The sequence below is a fragment of the Aotus nancymaae genome, unplaced genomic scaffold (assembly GCF_030222135.1).
Source record: "Aotus nancymaae isolate 86718 unplaced genomic scaffold, 86718_ANA_hifiasm-v0.15.2.pri h1tg000020l, whole genome shotgun sequence".
NCBI lineage: Eukaryota > Metazoa > Chordata > Mammalia > Primates > Aotidae > Aotus > Aotus nancymaae.
The window spans coordinates 4,309,210-4,330,411 of record NW_026988432.1 but is presented as its reverse complement, the minus strand read 5'-3'; the positions used below and the strand labels follow the sequence as shown (position 1 = coordinate 4,330,411).

Sequence of the window (21,202 nt, the reverse complement as noted above, 5' to 3'; positions counted from 1 at the left end):
CTCAGGCCGCAGGTCACTGACTGCTCTTGTGTCTCAGGCTCTCTCCTCTTCTGCTTCACATAACACCCTCTCCTCAATTTCTTGGACCTCAGGGCTCTTCCCTGCCTGCTTGGCTGGTTCTCACTGCCCCAGGTCCTCCAAGCTTGCTCCTGAGTTGTCTTTGCCTTCCTTTCCTCACCCTCTCACTAAGCCACCTCACCCAGCTTCATGACTGCCTACCCCACCAGGTCTCATCCTGAGCCAGACTGACACATCCATCATCCATCTGGCATCCTCCTTTGCACACATGCCAGACCCTCAGCTGTAACCAGTCTAAAGTCACCACCATGGCCCTCTCTTCTGCCCGGACCCCACCTCCCTTCCATTTCAGTCAACAGCACCTCAACCTGTACTACTGCTTCAGTCAACAGCTTCGGATTCCTACTTGTCTGTTGCCCCCTCACACCTACATCTAATTCATAAACAAATCATGTTAGTTACATCTCCAAACATACCTCCCACTTGCCTATGTCTCTCCGTCTTCCGTACTTCTGGAGAAGAGAGACAGGTAAACAAGTAAACAAGATAATCTAAGAAATTACATGACATCCACACTCCTTCCCAGAGCCTGGTAGCCCCACCTCATGTGCTCCCCCACCACCACCCTGTTCCTGCAGCATCTGGATCCCCCACCTCCACACCTCTGGTCTCCACTCACTGGCAAGCTCTTCTCAAAGCTCTTGAATCTGAGTGTTCAGTTCTCATCTTAAATGTACCTCCTTAGGTAAGTGTTTCTTACCATGCCACCCCATTATTCTGGATTTGAGGATCCATTTGTTTTCTTGACAACAGATAACACAACTTATTATGATTTGCTGTATTTTAAATCTGCCTCTTCGACTAGATCATCAGCTTCATGAGAACATGTAAGTGGCTCACCATTTGTGTCCCAGCACCAAGTACAGTATCTGCTACAAAGTAGATCCTCAAATATTTAATGGATGGATGAACCAAATGAATATTTGCTCTGTTTCTCATATCAGATGACTGTAAGAGAGCCTATTCCCAGAGCATAGGGTTTTAAGCTGAAATTAATGTCCTTAATTAAATATCCTTTTTGGCTTTTAATTTCTTTTTTTAAATACATGGAAATGTATATATAAATATATACACTGTTAGGTGAGGTAGCTATAATACATTATTAAAAGCCCAGAACTTGAAATCAAGCAACTTATGTCTGAATCACACAGTTCTGCAATATGCAGACTACGTGGGCCTAGCTTCCTACAGTGTAAAATGTCTCTCTCTGATCATCTCAAGCTTTCAGGCTCCCCACGAGGCTTAGCATATAACTGGTATTCCATAAACGTTACTATAGAACAAATCTATGGACTTCTAAGCATCAATTACACATAAATTTTTTTTAAAGCTTCCATGGATCTTCGTGCTGAGAGTCACAGTACAGAATCTTGCCATGGCAAATGGGCTCCCAGATATTGAAAGCTGAGAAATGAACAGAGCTCTTGAGCTTTCAGGAAAACACACTTTAATCCTCTTTTTCCTTTTTCAAGGGTCTTTATCAACTCAAAAGTGAATAATTTTGAAGAACATTTTAATAAAAGGAAAATTCAATTGACTCGTCACTTTTTGAAGTTTCGTTTCATAAAGCTCATTTCATAAGGATAGTGGTGACAGGCCCATGACTCATCAAACACTCCATGGTGTACTGTCTTCCTACACAATCCTATTCTTAGCAAGCTCAAAATAGCAACTTGGTATATACAGCATCATAACTTTCTCTAATAACCCCAGGCCTAGAGGCCCCCAAAAGTGACAGTCTACTTCTGCTACTTACCTATCCAGGAGCCCAGAATAGCAAGAGAAAGAGCTCTCCCAGTGCTGCCCATCTCTGCCATGGCACCTCAGGGCAGCAGAGCCTGCAGAAAACTTGACCCCTGGCCCCTTTCTGAAAGTAAATATGGGAAATTCAAATTATATAATTATCAAATGACATGAATTATCTATTCCCTTCTACAAAATTCCAAAGGATTCATAAGCTCCAAAGATTATTCACTGAAAAACTTCAGGAAAGATGATAAGGAAGGAAGAAAAGGCGGGAAAAGGAAGAGACAATGAAAACTTTAGTGTCCTCGTAAGGAAACCTGAAGACCGTACTTACTCTGATGTGCTTTCACCCTAAGGTTTAGAAATATACACTCTCATTAAAGGTTTCAACATGTCAAAGAGGTGATATCAAATACATTTAATGGAAACAAAAATGATAAATTTAATGTACTGATTGGCCAATTTGGATATAACAGAAACCATTAAAGATTATTTTTAAAAACTTAAAATTAGTGAACTAGAACTGTCAACATAATCTATAACTTTTCTGATCTTTGAGGGTTCAAACTCTAGCTTTTGCAGTCATAGGCAAACTACCAAATACTCATCCGCAAACTTTTTTACATTTTAACTTGTCCCATTCAATGTAATATATTTTCATTGGCCATCTTTTTATTTTAGTGTTACAGAAAATAGTAGTGCATCTTAGAATCAATGGTTTTTTAGATTCAATGAAATAGCATATAACATTTTTATGCAGTGAGTCTTTTTCAGAGGTTTCTACAATAAACTTTAGTAAAATCAGTCCTCAAAACCAGGAGTACTCAACAGCCCCTTGAGGGAACCAAAACACCAGAAATTACACAGCTCACAGCCTCCATGTCTAGGCAGCAGCCCACCTGGAAAGCCACGAGTGGTTACACTATTTCTCTAGGAAAGGTTTGGAAGCTTCTGCTTTAAGCAACGTACAACACATAGGTATTGGTTACTGACCCATCTCCTACCTGGTATGCTATTTAAGAAGTGGCTAAAACCTAGAGACTACATTATCTATACCCTAAGTTCACCAACACCATTGCACTGAATGTGTATTTTGTGCACTGATAGTTTAACCACCCTCAGTTTTTCATACCAAGCCAATTCCCCAGATATATTTGAAAGAACACTCATATAGGAAGGCAACAATTGGGAGCAAAAAAGAGATGTTCTAAGAACTTGGAAGGAAGGGTAATTAACCAACCCCCTGAAAGCTGGAGTACAAACTCCACACACAACCAGTCTTAACAGAGCATAGCCCTCAACTCTGAGCACAGCCTATTAGATGCCACAAGCAGTGAAAAGGAGCCCTTGCCCTAGGCCTCAGCTGGCCAGGTGACAGTGTAGCCTGGAGCCCACCTCAAGATGTCATCAAGATATGCATATGTCAGTAGGCACTCAAATCACCCACTGGCACCTGCCTGCCCTGTTCAACAGGCACAGTTCCCCACATGCTTCTGAGAAGCCAGAGTGAAATCTTGGTAGATTTTTCTCTTTAGAAAAAAGCACAGTAGCTGGAACAGGATAGGACCTCCATAAATATTAGTGATCATCTGCCTCACTGGCATCTCAACAAAGAAGAAGTTGCATAAGGTAAACTTTCCAGATCCTGGAGAGTAAAAAGGAAAAAATGAGGGGAAAAATGCTGAGGAAAAAAAAGCACTGAGGAAAAAAATGCTGGCTCCATATGCTTTTCTATCCCAGTTTCAGTGAAAGGTGCTCAATGTACTTTTGGTCTTATATGACTTTCTAGCCAATGGTTTTCAATCTGTGCTCTGCAGGGCAGGAAGACAGGGAGAAAGGACAGGTAGAAATGCTAATTTGGAAATTTTACCCTCTCCTCCTTTAATCAGATAATTCTACCTGTGAATTTTATATATTTTGTATTTCTGTTGGAAATTTTGTTTAAACAGATTTCCACAGGAGAAAAGTTTGGAGTCCATTGACGTGGTCCTAATATAGTAATCAGAAGTAAAATATAATTCCCTAATTGTATTCATTTCTAGGACTGCCTTCACAAACTGGGTGACTCAGAACAGACATTTATTGTTTCAAGTCTTAGAAGCCAGATGTCCAAACTCAAGTTGTCAACAGGGCTATGCTCCCTCTGAAGGCTCTAGGGAGGATCATTCCTCCTTCTGGTGGTTGCCAGAAATCTTTGATGTCCCTTAGTTTGTAACAGCATAACTAATCTCTGCCTCCATCTAAACAGAGCAACCTTCCCTCTGGGCATATCGGTCTCTGTGCCTCTTCTTATAAGGATATCATTCACATTACATTTACGACCCACCCTCATCCAGTATAAGCTCATCTTAACTAATTATACCTGCAGAGACCCTATATCCAAATAAAGTTACATCCTGAGGTTCCACGTGGACATAAATAACTTTAGAAGGTATTATAAACTTTGTTTACTATCATTAGTCAACACAGTAAACAAAATTTGTAACACATTCTAAAATTATTTAAAAGCATGACTTATTTTTAAATGGTTATTATTCTTATAACGTCTAAATTGACTTATGGTACATATGCAAAGATAAAATATCTATAATTGACAAAGGTTTCTAGCATTTAAGCTTCAAGTAAAGGGAATTTCTATCATTCCTCAGTCAAATAATAATTCCTATCAGGAGCTCCAAACCTGTAACCTTTAAGCCCATGAGAGTATGAAGAGCTGGTTGTGCCTAGAAGTCTGAGTCTATACATAACCTAAGCATTATATGAATAATTATATATATATACTTTAAACATAAATATTATTGTAATCAAATATAAATATATTTGATATTAAATAAATATCTTACTGAATCAGTAACAGCTTTTAGTCATTATATATTTCCTCAATAAGATGCCAGAAAGATAAAAACTGTTACCCTATGCCTTTCCAAGAGAACTAAAGAAAGGTAAATTAATCTGATGGATAAATTTTAATCTAGCAATTGGCAAAGACCAAATAAATGATAATGATTCATGCTGGCTATGTTACAAAGAAACAGGCATCCTCATTTACTGCCAGTAGGACAAGATACAGTGGTACAACAAACATTACGGAAAGCCAAATCTGATATTGGAAACCAGGATCCTTAAAAAGCACATATGCTCGGCCGGGCGTGGTGGCTCACACCTATAATCCCAGCACTTTGGGAGGCCGAGGCGGGTGGATCACGAGGTCAAGAGATCAAGACCATCCTGGCCAACAAGATGAAACCCCGTCTCTACTAAAAATACAAAAATTAGCTGGGCATGGTGGTGCGCGCCTGTAGTCCAGCTACTCGGGAGGCAGGGGAATTGCTTGAATCCAGGAGGTGGAGGTTGTGGTGAGCTGAGATCGCGCCATTGCACTCCAGCCTGGGTAACAACAGCGAAACTCCGTCTCCAAAAAAAAGAAAAAGAAAAAAAAGCACATATGCTCTTTTAAGGCAGGAATTCCACTTCTAGAAATGTGCAGATAGTTCACTCAAGAATGACCATCTCAGAGTTGTCTGCACTGGGGAAAAAAAAACACTAAAAACGGTATAGGAATTGGTTAAATTGCATGGTCTCCATAGAGTTAACAATCCTTAGTCAATTAAAATCTACATTTTCAACCCAAGTGAAGTGTTTGAATTAGAAATAGATACCTGATGTCCTCCAGATGTCTATATGGCTTGCTCCCTCACTTTCTTCAGCCATTTACAATGTCACCATCTCACTGAGACCTTCCTTGGCTATTCTATTTAAACTGCAAACCAGTCCCCAACCTACCCCCTGCCACGCACACACACACTCTATGCCCCTTCTCTGTTTCTCTCCTTAGCACACATCACCATCCAACACTATACATTTTTCCTGTCTTGCTTACTATACCTGGAACGACATGGGCAAGTATACTGCATGGGTTTGTTCACTGCTGATTATTCAGCACTCACAATATGCCTGGCATATAAGCAACATTCAACAAATATCTGCTGAATCACTAACAGTATAACTGACAAAGCAGGTTGTATCAGTATATACAATTAGGTTGGTGCAAAAGTAATTGCGATTTTTGCCCACTGCGTAAACTTATTTTTGTATTTCTCTAAGAAGAAAAGTAAACACATGCATATAAAGAAAAGAAGTCTAGAAAGAGAAACCAAGGTTTAACAGTTAATAGATCTGATTCATAGGATTACAAAATTTGTTGGTGAAGGTTTTTTTAAATGGGGAGGCTTTAAGGGGCAAAACTCCATGTATTTTCTAATTTTTCTTAGCATATCGAATCTGTAATAAGTTTGGGGTGGGTGTTGTTTTAATTTCAAAACTAAGAGTCACAAGTACAAGAAGGCCAGGGGATCACAGTTTGAAAGCACAACCCTTGAGACTGGAGCAGTGATTCTTAAAGGCATTCCTAGTAACAGTACCCCTGCAAAGAAACCGAAACCAGGTCCCCCGAAATCTGGAAGTACAGTCTGCATCAAACTCAAAACTTCTTAGAAGTCTCTAAAGTGATCTTAAAAATTAAAGCAAATATTGCATTCTACTAAATAATTTGTCTTTGTCTTATCATAAAAATGTATTATATTACTTACCAGTTAAATTATTTAACCTTTTCCCCAAAGCTTTTGTGTTGATTTTGCAGACAAGGAAGATGCTCTATGTATGCCCTACTCATTACAACTACAAGTTTGAGAACACAGTGCCAGGGTGCTTAGATGTTTCAAGAATACATACTGGCTCAATCTGCCAACAAGTTCTTACTGAAAAACTTAACCTGTATGTCCCAAATTTATGAAAGATTACTGTGAAAATGTCAATAAAATAAAGTCACCTGTTTTGTAAATATATATGTAAAATATATGTAAATAAAATAATCTTAGTAAGTTCCTCAAAGTCATACTGTAACTCTCCCCACTCAAAGATAGTTTTAAATAATGATTAAGCAAGTAAATTCTGTTTGGTACTAGTTACTACTTTTAAGTACCAAATGCTTTTCCCTAATCTGAATCCCTAATTCAGTAACAAATGGATATGCCTCTATCTTTGACTAAAACATTTAACAGGGCTTAGTTAGTTCAATTCTACAAATACTTCTTTTTTTTTTTTAATTGCATTTTAGGTTTTGGGGTACATGTGAAAAACATGCAAGGTTGTTGCATAGGTGCATACGTGGCAGTGTGATTTGCTGCCTACAAATACTTCTTAATCATATACTCTGTACAAGGTAATGTGTAAGTGCTTTAAGATATTTCATCCTTTATTTAACTGGAATATGAAGGCTACTCTATTACAAACATGTTTTCACACTTTTAAAATGTCAAAGCTTATTTCTTGCTGTTTTGCTTTTTCACAACTAAAATGGATCTCATAAAGTCCTTCATTTCAGTTTAGAAGACGAAGGCTCTAACAAGGCAACTAAAGGGACTTAAGGTCCCAAGCTAGAAGCAAAGACAGTCTCTGAGACTCCCATCTCCTTAAGGTCCTATCAGAGCTCTCTTTACCATATCTTGTATAAAATCATACATCTCATCCATGTACCTGTTAACACTATTGAAAACACATCTCTATTTCTCCATAAAATAAACCAACTGCATATTTTTAAGGGCCATATAATTAACAAATCAGCAAGTTTTTTGTTATGTTTTTATGCAGATCTATATGTCTACAAGGTTAAGTATAGACATACACTGATATATTTAGTAAGACAGATTTAGTTTGAAAACACATCAAGTGACAGGCTTTTGTCTGATAGTTTTGAATAAGTCCAATATTTTAAAAACCTAGTGACTGTGCTTCATTTTAAATATCCGGCAAATCAAATAAATTACACCAGGTATAAATAAACCCAACTTAATATGCTTTCCGCTACACTTCTTACAATTTGTGATAGTTATACATATTCACATTTTGTGTTAAACAGGGAACGCTGATTCCTTAACATCTAATTTTCCACAGCGAGACATTAAAATAACCACCTGCTTTGACCATAGTAAATCATTCTATTTTTGGCAGCAGACTTTTCTTTACCAAAAATAATGCATAATTTCCAAATCAGCTTGAAATGCAGATTCTAATGCCAAGCATAATGACAGGCCCTCTAATTATATCAATCCACCAGGAAGTTCACTCAATTTACAAAGGATAAAAGATTCATCATATAAAAATTATTCTGCTTCCCCCCAATAGAGCACTATGTAAAGACTAATTTTAGTAATAGCAGCAAATTGATTAAAAGTTCAAGTTTCCTATTTAAATTCCTTTCTCTCCTACATAAAAGAATTTTTGCAGGCACTGTCACCATTCTATCTGTGACAAGGCTTGTGGTTTGTCTAGCATTATAGGTTTTCTTTTTTTTTTTTTTTTTTTTTTTTGAGACGGAGTTTCGCTCTTGTTACCCAGGCTGGAGTGCAATGGCGCGATCTCGGCTCACCACAACCTCCGCCTCCTGGGTTCAGGCAATTCTCCTGCCTCAGCCTCCTGAATAGCTGGGATTACAGGCACACGCCACCATGCCCAGCTAATTTTTTGTATTAGTAGAGACGGGGTTTCACCATGTTGACCAGGATGGTCTCGATCTCTTGACCTCGTGATCCACCCACCTCGGCCTCCCAAAGTGCTGGGATTACAGGCTTGAGCCACCGCGCCCGGCCGCATTATAGGTTTTCAATCAAGAACTATTATCATAGCACTAAGCAACGGGGTTGTGTAAGTGGAAGTAATGGAGCCCTAGGGAGGACACAGGACATAGTTCTGCAGATGCAGGGGGATAAAACAGGTAGTTCAACTAGTATGTAATAGACTCCCTTTGTATGCTTAAACATGGACTGTTGGTTTATTATAAGGCAAAATGTGCATGACTTTCCACATTTATAAATCAAAGAGCCTTACAAGCACAAAGATAATCCTCAAGAATGTAAACCATTCTTAGCTTTATCCCCCCATCTGGTAAACTAACAGCAGTGATGGGTACATAGGTAGGGAAGAGCTCACGATACAAGGAGAGGGATTTCATAAGGTACCATTATGCATGCTGATACTTCTGACGCACTGGATCATTTTACTTCTTCAGGCTGAAGATGCTTCTGGAAAGCAGAGGCAGCCTCCTGCTCCTTTCCTATTTAAGTCCTCAAAATTGCCTTCTCTCTCACTATAGGAGAGGACCACACTTCAGTTCCAGGGAACCCCAAGAGAAAAGGAGAGAGGAGCCTCTAGGGAGCAGAACGAGACCACAGGCTCCTGCATTTAGACCGAAGACAGGCAGAATGGGACAAGGAGATGGCAACTTGGCCTTGACGTCGGAGGTGCAGAAAGTGCTGTCCCCCCACCCCCCAGACCAAACTGCCTGCCAGAAGTATCTGCTTGGGGGACGGGGGTGTACACTGGTAAGGTTTTCCTGAGCAGCTTCTACTTCCCTAAGTTGTACGGTCATGAGAAAGACGAAGGGCGATTCTTGGTTACAGAAGAGCGAAAACACGAAGGCTGGGGTGGAGCACCGTGAATTTAGGGCAGGCGTCCTGGAGCGACCTCTTGGCACCTGCACCTGTCCTGGCAGGTGAGCGCATCCCGGCGCAGGCGCCGCGAGAAAAAAATATCTCCCTGAGAGGCTACTCAACTCGTGTCATAATTTAGGGTACCCCACGTCGCAGGGTAGAAAGTTTCCTCTGGTCGTTCTTCCAGACCCTTCTCTCGTCGAAGAGAGCCTCAGGACTTGTGCCAGAGCCTGACGAATAAAATACAGTGAAAAGACCAGGGCCGCGCAATGAGGGGCTTCCGCCAGCTGACTCCACCCGCAGGCCCTACAGTCACCTGAACCCAAAGACCCTGGAGCGCCCCGGGACCTGCCTCGCGCGCCCCGGAGCCGCGCCACCGCCCCCGCTGGGCTCAAGCAGCGTCTGGAGGCCCAGCCAGTGCTGCTGGAAGATCCGACCGCGTCCAGTCGCCATGGAGACCAGGCGTTCACCACAGGACTGCCTGAGGGCGGAAACGAGGAGCGGTTGCTCCGGGACATGCCCCACGTCGCCACACCCCTAGGCGCATGCGTGCGTGGGGAAAAAGTACAACTGGGCTAGCGCGTGCGCAGACAGCAACGCGCCAGACTCGGCTCACAGAGCGGGCTTCTAGAAACTTCCGGGCTCAGCTTCTTTACCCACCCCTAATATTCTGCCACCAGGGGCGCCAAGCAAGTCCTCGGCTTATCGTTTAGGAAACCGGTGCCTGATTTGCAGTGGCCTCCCTTCATCTCCACTTGCTGGCTCTTTATCGTCCGGTTTTTCTGAAAACAGTGAAACGCAAAAACTAAATCATTTGCGCACGCGGAATGGCAAGGCCACAGTCAACGGGAGTATTTCCCAGTATGTGGAGTCCTCTCTAGAAGGATCAGAAGAACACGTACTTTGCAACTAACTAGGCTTTTGCAAGTCCCGCTTGAACCCCTCAGGGTCTGAAGTACCAATTGCGCCACAAACGCCCCACTTTCCCGCCGCTCCAAGGACGTACAGCGTCTGCGCAGGCGCCCGGCGCGGGGGCGTCTGACGGCCTGCGCCGTGCTCCGGCAGCCTTGAATTGTGGGAGATGTAGTCTCTTTTGCGCGCCCCACTGTCGCATCCCAGTTAAGTGCAGGGTTTTTAAACTACTATTCCCAGAAAGACGGGGGAGTTTCCCAGGTGACTTTGCGAAGGCATGGCAGGGACCCTGTGAATGTCAGCCCAGAAGGTAGTCAGAGCATTTTAATTCAAATAGAATGAAGACAGAAGGGAAAGTGAACATCAGGTTCTCTGTGGAGACTTTTCGTTTTCATTTACGCTGCTGAAGCTAACGTTTTTACCTAACACCCCATGTAAGTAAACGTATAGGCTTGAGTAGGAGTCCGGCCGGATGTGAGGTGAACTCTAAAGCTTTCGTAATTGTAGTTAGCATCGTCCCTAAGCGGAACGATTTTTTGTGAACATGATTTGTACTTTTCTACGAGCCATACAATATACGGAGAAGCTGCACAGGTCCTCGGCAAAGCGATTGCTTTTGCCACACGTTGTGCTTAACAAAGCGTGCTTGAAGACTGAGCCCAGTTTGAGAGGGGGGCTTCAATATCAAAAGAAAACAGTGCGACCTAGATGTGTTCTTGGAGTCACCCAGAAAGCCATCTGGACTCAGGGGCCGAGCTCCCGAAAAGCAAAGGAGGATAGTAGCAAACAAGTGTCTGTGCACAGGAGTCAGAGAGGGGGAACCGCCGTCTCAACAGCACAAAAAGGTAAAAAAGGAATACTTTAATGATTGGTCTTTCATCAAGACAAGAGCTCCCAATACCCTTTTACACCAAGTTCACTGACGAAGGTGAAAAAGCAATTCACATGAGTTTTTTAAAACCGTTTATAATTTAGAACTAGAACATATAGACCTACAGTTTTCTTTACAGATTGAAACTCAGATTTGAAAGTTGATCTTTAATATAACTTGTTTGCATTATGTCTGGGAATATGTCTGGGAAATTTTTGTCAAGTTTTATTGGCTCTGTTACATATAATAAAGAGTAACTGGATAGGATAAAAAGAGAGCTTATTGACGCATAACCAGTAGGGAAAACTTTCCGATGTTACCTGCAATAATAGAACAACATATAGGGAGGATGGAATGTGATTTGTCAGGGAAAGTCAGAAATGTGTTCACAGGTATTTTAAGATTTTTTTTTTTAATTTCTTCATTTCACTTGTAATTTGTAGGAAAAAAAATAAAAGACAAAGCAATTTAGACCCCCATGGTTATACCACACAAAGATGACTTTTTTTTTAACATTTTGCACTTTCATACACATATTTTTTAATAATTTTAACCCAAAAAATTGAGTCATATTCTACCAAGTGTTTTGTAATCTGCTGCATATGCCAAAAATATAATCTAATTTTTCATTCATAATAGTTCAGCACAAAGGAACAACCCATATGCAGAGGTGAAAGGCATAGAAACGGGCAGATGTGTCAGGTCATCTGGCTCAGGCAACAGTGCTGCTGCTTGCACTGCACACCAGGCCTCCTTAGAGAGCCCTACTGCACCCCATTCAGAGGTGACAGTCCTTGTTACTGAGTGAGTGGATGGGAGCAACATTCCCAAATGTGAAATATGCTGCGTCCAGAATTCAAAGAGGCCTATGAAGCATTGTGTTAGGAGGTACAGGGTGCAACAATTGTCTTTTACTTGCGAAGGCATGTCCTGGCACTCCCCAGTGTAGCCCCACAAGGCCCGCTCATGTATTGGTGAGCCTCTGGATCCTTGTTGGACCCACCTCTCACACTTGCAACTTGTCTGACTGAGCCTTCTAACACACTTGCCACTTGTTACTTATGGACTCAAACATGATGGCATAAACATAGTAGACAAATGTGATACTCTGTTCAATGTCCAGAACAGGATTATTCAGATAAAACTTTCTACACTCAGAGAAATGTCCTATATCTGTGCTGTACATTTGGTTAGTTCCTGGCCACTTGTAGCTATTTTGAACACTTGAAATATTGCTAAATTATGTAACTGAAGAACTGAATTAATTTAATTTTAATTAATTTAAAATTGAACTGAAATGGCCATTAGTGGCTACTGTATTAGACAGCCCAGGTCTAGAAGGTGTCAGTCCTTTAAGACTATTATGACAGAGGGTAAGAGAATTAGCAGATCCTGGGCAGGATCATAATAACAGGATAATCCTATTATTATCTGTTTCATGTTACTACAGACTACTCCTGCTGCTTCTCAGTAGAGATAGGGAAGAAGGCATACTTCAAATCAATGGCCAATACCATGAGACTGTGTTAATGCACTCCTTTGTAAAGTTACCATATGTGGTATTGCATGTATACCCTGGCTACTACTTGGTTGAGTTTGCAGTGAACCACTGTCATCTCCAGCCCCTATTTGTTTTTTGTAAAGGAAGACTGGTAAATTACAAGGTACTTTACCACCAGTGGGGACCACCATGCCTGTGTCTAAGGTCTCTAAGAATAGCACTCTCTCTGCCATTCCCCATAGATGTGATATTGTTTTTAATTTATTATCTTGGTCACTGGGGCAGTTTTAGAGGCTTCCATTTGACTTTTCCCACTGTGATAGCTCTTAACCCACTTCTAAAAGAGCTAAAGTAGGAGTTATTGTTGCCAATTACTCAGTACGTCCTCTTTATTTATATATTTGGAAATCACAGAAATGATTACCAGATAAGTCCATGGACCCAGCTATCAGCTTCTTACATGCTGAGGTGGGTCGGAGGGTCATCATGACTCTTTGGATCCTTGGACATCACTGTCAGCACAGATTATGTCCAAGTTGATAACTATAGGTCCTTTTGGTGAAGGACTGGGGGAGTCAGTCACATACACTTTCCTTCAGTAAATGGGCTCCAGGTCTGAAAACTTGCTCAGGTCCAGAAACTGGGGCAGTGTTCAAGGCTTTGCATTAGAGCAGCTACCTTCAGCCTCAGGAGTCATCTGTAGTTAGTATCTCATGACTGTGTAATTTAAAAGTAGCCTTGTCCACTACACATCAGTCTTGCCCTTGAGAACACTGTTTTCTAGTCATCAACTCTGTTGCTCTGTGCAGGTCAGACACTCTGGACTTGCCATCAGTTATGATGGTTGCACCTACCTTGGCTTCTGTCTAATACCCCAACCTGGTCTCTGTTTCAGAATTCTTTTGCTGTCAGGGCATCCTGCTCTGTAAAGATGTAACTGGCTTCCCTGTGGCTTTGGTGTACAGTGTCCTCCAGTTCCTCCTAAGAATATAGTCAGCTGGTGGGTTTTCAGGCTTTATATTATTATATCTATGGTAGCATCCCCATTCTTCGAGGCTGTTGAGCCTTTCCTTTAGTTTGCCATGGCTGTTATGTCACTTTTATTTAATGTGGACCATCACTGTCTCAAAGTTTACGGGAGCAAACCTAGCCAGCTGCATATCAGTTCCCAGGGTGCTTGCCCAGTTGCTAAATTCATCACAGGAGTGTGCCCATGCTGATCAATTCTTACGTAGCCAGGTTTGTGTTCGGTGCCCTTGACACACCACCCTTAAGAGGCAGTGATATGGTATATATGTTCCCCTGGCTCCTGCTGGTGGGGCCTCTAGCTCCTTCTGTGTATCATTCCTTCTCACCCTTCTCATGCCCAGTTGTGTTGTAATTTGGCCAGGAGGGGAGGTGGAGAGACCTCTTGAGGGCAGCATGTGTCTTCCTAGGCAGAAGCCACCCACCCACCCCTCGCCCAGTTTCCAAGATGGAAGAAGTGCCAACCTTTACCAGACGATGAGCTGCTTAGAGCATTGATCTCAAGGGCCCCCAGCACAGCTTTAGGTTCCCTTTCCTCCCAAATCAGGACCCTGACCTAGGTGTGGGAGGTCTCATGGGCTTGAAATGCCAAACTCCTTGATGCCCTTATGCCACAGACCTGACCCCTACATTTTCTGCCCTCTGGGTGCAGTTTGAGTCTTATTCTGCTGGGGAGGAGGCCCCTGCCCTTGGCGTTCACCTTCATTGGTGATTAGTTATACGTATCATCTCATCCTCCCTCTCCTGAGTATCCATGGCCCCAGCCACAGCCCTCTAAGTCATTAAAATTGCTGATGCCTCCTAAATTCCCAGAAAAACACACCAGCCAGTGCATTCCCTTCCGCCAGTATTCCATCCCAGGTCCCCATCGGTAACAGCTGCATCAGCTGCACTACAGCTGTATGACAGGCGCTGTCAGTGCCCCTCTACCACCAGGGACAGAGTCCTTATTGCTAGCCAGTGGCCAGCTAGCCAGCTCCAAAATCCCAACTGAGAACTACTTACCACTCCTGGTAGCAGCCGTTGTAGGTCGGCTTCTCAGGGAAGTGAGATTTGCGTAAGGAGGTTTATCAGGGAGTGCCCTCAGAATGCATCTTGAGGGGTGAGGGAAGCAGAACTGGGCAGAGGGGGAAGCTGAAGTGTATTTGCAGTTGGGGCCTCAGCCACTGCTCTGGGGAGCTCTGGGGCTGGGCTGGCCAGTCACCATCCTTCTACCTAACGTGGTGGCTGAGTCTTACACTTCCACATCAACCAGGCATTGAGTATGGGCTGGCCCAGGAAGTGTCATGACCTAAGTGAGGAAGCTCTCTTATGATAGAATGCCCAGAGAGGAGTTCGGCTGATAATTGTCAACTATCAGTGCTCCCTGCAGCTGGGAGCACCCACACCACAACACCCACTACAGGAGGCCTGGAGAACTGCAGAAGCAAAAGGCATGAGGGTTTTTGGCCTGAAAGTATTAGATCTGAAAGGGTTGAGAAAGTTAGACAGTGAGCAGCTTCCACTGGAGACAGCTATAAAGTAACAAACAGGAATTTTTTAAATCTGTAGAATATGGAGAATATTCAGCACAGGGCTTTATATGTAACAGATATACAGGAGCTATTGTTTATCCAATAAATGGAGAATACCTATCAGATACCCTAAGCAAGGCAGGAATGAATTGTTGGGAGGAACAGTCAGAAATCCAGGGTGTTGGGGCCAGTGACCTGGTTTGCATAACAAGGACAAATAAGGATACTTACTAGAACTAATTAGTTGTTATCATGTTCTCAACCTGGGACTTGACACGTAACTGGCAGGTAATATTTACTGACATGTATTTTGTGACACTGAGAGTGGAATGAGATGTTGTTGTAGGCCCCAACTCCTGAACCTTGGAAGGGAAATTGGATTTGTGACAATTGTTGAGTCAGTCCCATGAATTACACAGACTTTGGCAGATGTGGTCTTTTTGTTATTTGAATAATATCTTCCAAGTTGGGAATCTTGCTGAAAACCTGAAAGATCGTGCTATGCTAAAGACTACTTTTAAACAAGTGTTATATTAGCTAAAGACTTCTTTTAAACAATGTTGTTTTATATAAAAGTAATAGAAGCTTTTTATACAGAAGAGAAAGTAAAAACTTCTGTTAAAATTTTTTTCTAAAAGTCTTTTTCTTAAAAAATGTTTAAAGATTTATATTTCAGAAGTCTGAATTTCTAATGTGGTGAATAAATTAGCCTATAAACATAATGCCGGGAGGTGACTCAGTTTCTCAGCATCAGTGAAAAGCGTAGTAATAATTGTAATATGGAGGTAGTGTAATTGTAATGTTATAGCTCTTTTCATATATATGAAGATACACATAGTAGATACATGGTAGCTGTTGGTGAGTAAAAAACAGAAAGACTCGTCTGATATGCTAAGCAAGGCAGGAATGAAATGTTGAGAGGGACCATCGGGAATCTAGCGTGTTGGGACCAATGACCTGATTTGGGTAATAGGGACAAATGAGGGTTTAATACAAATGCATTTATTTATAGCTATATATACGTACATACTCTGCCCCATAACACTGTCTTGATTGAGTTTCTTTGGTTCTCAGACCTTTCGTTTAATCCATATGCACATATTTTATTAGTGTGGGAAAACAAATGTCTGGTCTGTGCATGTTCTTCATTTGCTAAGTTTAATTCACAAATCTTTCTGGCCAACGAAATTTCTACTCCAAACCCAATTCTGTTTTTATGCACCAGTCAGCGTGTGGGGTGGGACTGGCATTCGAGCTAGTTACTGACTGTTATGAGTTGACACCCATATTGGTCCATTCAGTACCTTACCTGTTTGGTTGTCAAAAGCTGCACTCTTCCTAGTCTGGGAGTGGCAGATCCGGGTCCAGTGTTGCCTAACCTACGGCAGTGGTAGACTGGATCACTTGTTAAAAGGATTTCTTCATCCTAGAAATTAAGACAGTGTTAAAATTATAGTGTTAAATTAAAACAGATTCCCAAGCTCTGCTCTGAGAGTTCTGCGGAGGCAGTAACAGTAACACACAGTGAGTTTTCCAAACGGCTGCCCCTGTACACACGCAGACCCCTTGTTTTGATCTGGAGGCAGCCTTTCTCTCGCAAGAAGCGCAGAAGCAGCAAGCAAGCAGGCCTGCTCCCAGCCGCCACGCATAACCTATTGGTGTTTTCTCTTTACAGTGAAAGAAGCCGGAAGAGATTTTACCTATTTAATAGTGGTGCTCTTTGGAATCACCATTACAGGTTGCAAAAAACAGCAAGTATAAACCCTTGAATATCTTTTCAGCTGGCCTTTTTATGTTGCCCTGGCTTTACTCCATCTTTGTTTTCTGTGATTTCAGGTGGCTTGTTTTACACAATTTTCAAAGAACTCTTTTCTTCCTCAAGTCCTAGCAAGATATATGGGAGAGCCCTAGAAAAATGCAGATCACATCCCGAGGTTAGTTCTCAAGATTCAGCTACATGAACTCTGTTGATGGGGAGAAAAGGTCTGGGAGGAGGAAATGGGCAGAATTCAAGAACCAGTTCTCATGCTAGTGAAACTCACATAATAATACATAATGCTTGAGTTATCATTACATTATTAGATCTTTGTTCTTTAAGAGAACCCAAAACTCAGTGTACAGATGTTGTCATGCTACTTGTACAAGAGAGTCATTTTGCTAGTTGTTCTTAGATATTAAATTCTTAGAATACACCAAAATATCAAACTCATGATAAGTTTCTAGTCTTTTTAAAGCCTGATGCATGACCTCATGGTCATAGTGTCATTGCTACTTAACGGAAAATGTGTCCTGTGCAAGCACTCTGCCTAGGGTCCCAGTGCATCATCTTTATTCAGTCTCACAAAAACCATTTGTGTTCGGTGCTACTTAATCTTCAGTTTGCAGAAGGAGAGACTGACACTTAAAGAGATTAAGTAACTTCACCAGGATCATGGAGCTGGTAAGTTGGAGATGATCCAGAACCTGAATCCAAGCAAATCCAAGATTTGCTTCCAAATCTGAAGCTCTTAAGCACAGTCTGCCTCTGCCCTTCCCTGGGAGGAGTGAACATGGGGAAGCTGCCTTGGTTCTTTGAAGGACCCTGTCGAGAAGGAAGTCTTTAGATGTGGCTTTCCAGTCACACATAGCCAGTGTGGCCTGGGAAGCGCTATATTTCTTACTCCCTGATGGAAAGCTTTAGCACTGAAAACATTACTCATTGAAATCCAACTTCATTCACCTTGAAAGATAACAGCAGAAAACTGTCTGCCGTTATCATCATAAATATTAGGCTGTTCTTCACACAGACCAAGGAGTAATGTCATCCCTAGCATTTGCAGTTCCTAAAGAGGAGAAAGGTTTGAATCCACAGCATGCTCTCAAAACAGAGCCTGGGGCTGATCTTCCCTGGGGCTCTGGCTCTGACTGTACCACTTTTTCTAATCATGTCAGGGTGGAAACCTCAGAAGCTAACAATCACTGGCATCTTTCTCTTTAAATCCACTGATTTCTCTTAGTTGGACCGAGGCAGGGAGAGTGAAGTATTCCAGAGGTGAAAACCAGCAGGAAATAAGGAAGGTTCCTATGATAGTTACTATATCTGACAAGAAACATTCTTTACAGACTGCGGAAATACCTATGGGTGGTAACCTAATTAAATGTTAGAATGCATCTCTGGAAAGAGATGAAGAGTTGCTATGTTATTCACAAACTCATAGATTTTTCAGCATTTTGAACAAAAACCTTCACAGAATATACAAGAGTGAGATATTTTGTCAACATTTTTTAACGGGTACCCTTCTCTTTGCCAGGTACTGTGTCTGCTTGAAAAATAGAAAATCCTGATGGGTGTTGATATTTGTATGTTTAATAGGTTAAAGTGGATTGTTCTACTTGTTTGAGCTATACAGTTCTGAAATATCATCTTAAATGTTACTTCTTTTTCTCCTGGAAAATGTGATACTGAAGATATTCTTCAAACACAAAATAAGATAAATTTCATAGAGTTGAGGGTGAAATTTTTTTAGTTTAGTATCAAATTTATATTTTTTAGAGGGTTCCACAGTATTTGCATTTTGAATTCAATAAAAACTACATTTCCACTTCATGTGGATTTTCTCATTAGAAATAATAGATTCACATCTGCAGCTCTGGTTTATTTTAAATGTCATTATTATCTGTTTTCTTTTTCTTCACTGTGTATGGTGACTTTAAAAATTTTTTGATCTCATAGTTTTAGTATTAGGTGCTATTAATTAATTAAATTTCATTTAAAATGTTCATACATTTTATCTTCAAACCATAAGGTATTAGTAGAGAAACATCTGAACTCTGTGTTGTTGTGTTGGTTTTCTGTAAAGGGAGCAGGACTGCGTCATTTCTGCCTACATGGTTCTGAAACTATAAGTCACACCATAAAGCTACCTATTTTAATCTTTGGGCATGAAATATTTGTTTAATTTATTTATGAGATGATTTTTGTATAATAACCCTTTTTTCAGTTTTCTTATTGGAGTGGTCATTTTTGAGAAGGTCCTAGGCTTACTGATTTTTTTTTTTCCTAAAATCATTTGGTTGGTTAGAAATTATTTCCTTAGGAAGCTTAAAAAACCCCCAGACACACAAAAAAAATAAAGCCCTGTCCTTGTTCTGCAGGTGATCGGTGTCTTTGGTGAGCCTCTTAAAGGCTATGGGGAGGCGACAAGGCGGGGTCGCAGGCAGCACATCAGGTACCGTGGCTTGAATTCAGAGGAAGCTCTGGAGAGATTTTTCAATGGAAGGAACTTAGACTGATCTTTCATTTTCTCGACAGTTTCATTGAATATATAAAAGATGGGCTGGAACACATGCGTGTGAAATTCTACATCGAGGGCTCCGAGCCAGGGAAGCAAGGAACGGTGCATGCAGAAGTGAAAGAGGTGTGGGAATCGTGGGTTGTGGGGTCAGAGGTTCTAAGCGCAGTGTTACTTAAGTTCTAAAAAGGAAAATAATACCTGGAAATACTACATTTTTTTCAGAACCCAAAAAGTGGTGAATATGATTTTCGATACGTATTTGTAGAAATTGAATCCTATCCTAGAAGAACTATTATCGTTGAAGATAATCGATCCCAAGATGATTAAAAGAATCAAGCAAGCAGATTACTGATGGCTGTTGGGTGGCGTGGACTCACTACTCTGATCTTCACAGCTGTCTTCCAGAATCTGTTCAAAAGAAAGACAGGAAGGAGTGGATGGTTTCTAAAGTGAATCTAATACAGTATTTGTTACATTTAAACAAACCAGACATTTTCTTTGGAAAAATTATGAAATAGAGCATATTTTATGTTCTCCCATTGAATCAATCATTACAGTATTTCTGCTTTAACACCAACTTTCTGAGTAGAAATGTTTGTTATTGAAAATTTTACATCATGTAAATAAAGGAAATAGATTTTGGTTTTGTGTTATAGAACCGAATAATGTATCCAGAATAAAATTAAAACTAACAAATATTTCATTAGCAGCTGCCCTCCACATACTTTGGAATCTGACTTGAGATAAACGTGAAAATGGTTGAGAACCACAGGGAACCAGATGGTAAATACATTCTTCAAAATTGTATCATTTTTAGGAGTCTGACTCATATTTCCCCCTTCAGGAATTAAGGGCCTTGTACATAGCGGGAAAAGCACACACTCCCAAGTTGGGTAGACCTGGGCACGCACCTCACCTTTTCTAGCAGGTGTGTGGGCCTGTGCAGATGACGCAGCCTCATCAGGCCTCCCCGTTGTGTGGTTTGTTAGGATGGCAGTGTGATGGGAGGTGCAAGCCTGGACCACGGAAGGCAGCTGTGAAGTGCCCTCATCCCCTTAGAACTTGCACTGATATTTCTCACTGCCAAAAGAGCGAGGGAGTGAATGAGAGACATATTCAAATATGTGTGTGAGGCCCCCTTTAAAAAAGGCGGGGGGCTTTATATTTATTTTATCTGAAGTACTTGCTGGGGATTTGGAAAAAAGTAACCTTCACATACAAGATCCTGATTCCCTAACTGTGTAAGTTCTATGTGCATTGGGAGAGGTCTGGAACCATGTTTATCTGTGGCGGCTTCAGTGTGAGGTGTCCCCTCTGATGTGTTTGTTCCTTCTCCCTTAGAACTGTCTGTAGAGGAATTTCTGATGTGGTCTTGAAATTTGGGGATATTCAGGATAGAGGGACCCCCAAGCAATCTGTCTCTTCGGTTTAGTTTATCTCCCTCCTTAATTTAGTCTCGTGCTTTAACTGCTTTAGATGTTTTTAATTTTAATTATAAAAATTTCCAACATTTAGGGAGTATAGAAGATACAGCAGACACTCTTGTCTCCCTGCTGTAACACACTTTGACTGGGTTAGGCCTTAACTTAGGCTTTCTCTCCTAATCAATCGTTTTTTCCTTTGCTATAGAATGTTCGGCATCAGTATTCACTGAAATGTCAGTATATAACAGGCTGAGAAGTTCTGCTTGCTATCCTGAACTCAAAAAGCAGCCCTGCTCTTCAAAGGAACTGCTCAAACTGTAGCTTGATGAAGCCCAGCATGTGAGCTCAGGTGGGGGTTAGCCACGCTCC

At 41.4% G+C, this 21,202-nt stretch overlaps 2 protein-coding genes across 3 annotated transcripts in view; one reads left to right on the top strand and one right to left on the bottom strand.

Moving 5' to 3' along the window:
- Window positions 1-9,812, bottom strand: part of FBXO15 (F-box protein 15) — a 77,719-nt gene extending 67,907 nt beyond the window's left edge. The window contains exons 1-2 of one of the 2 annotated variants that reach the window (XM_012465407.2): window positions 9,501-9,812; window positions 1,835-1,945 (exon numbers count right to left, since the gene is read on the bottom strand). Coding sequence is in view for 1 of the 2 variants with exons in the window: in XM_012465406.2 (XP_012320829.1) it covers window positions 1,835-1,945; window positions 9,628-9,764 (248 nt within the window). In the remaining variant the exon portion in view is untranslated. The remainder of the gene's footprint in view (window positions 1-1,834; window positions 1,946-9,500) is intronic. The other variant, XM_012465406.2, reaches the window with a different exon arrangement.
- A 652-nt stretch (window positions 9,813-10,464) lies between these two features.
- Window positions 10,465-20,118, top strand: TIMM21 (translocase of inner mitochondrial membrane 21). Its single transcript, XM_012465408.3, has 6 exons — window positions 10,465-11,068; window positions 16,811-16,873; window positions 16,972-17,069; window positions 19,270-19,343; window positions 19,427-19,532; window positions 19,632-20,118. Exons 1-6 carry the CDS (start codon window positions 10,768-10,770, stop codon window positions 19,734-19,736), a joined length of 747 nt encoding a protein of 248 aa, XP_012320831.2. The 5' UTR covers window positions 10,465-10,767; the 3' UTR covers window positions 19,737-20,118.
- Window positions 20,119-21,202: the final 1,084 nt, after the last annotated feature.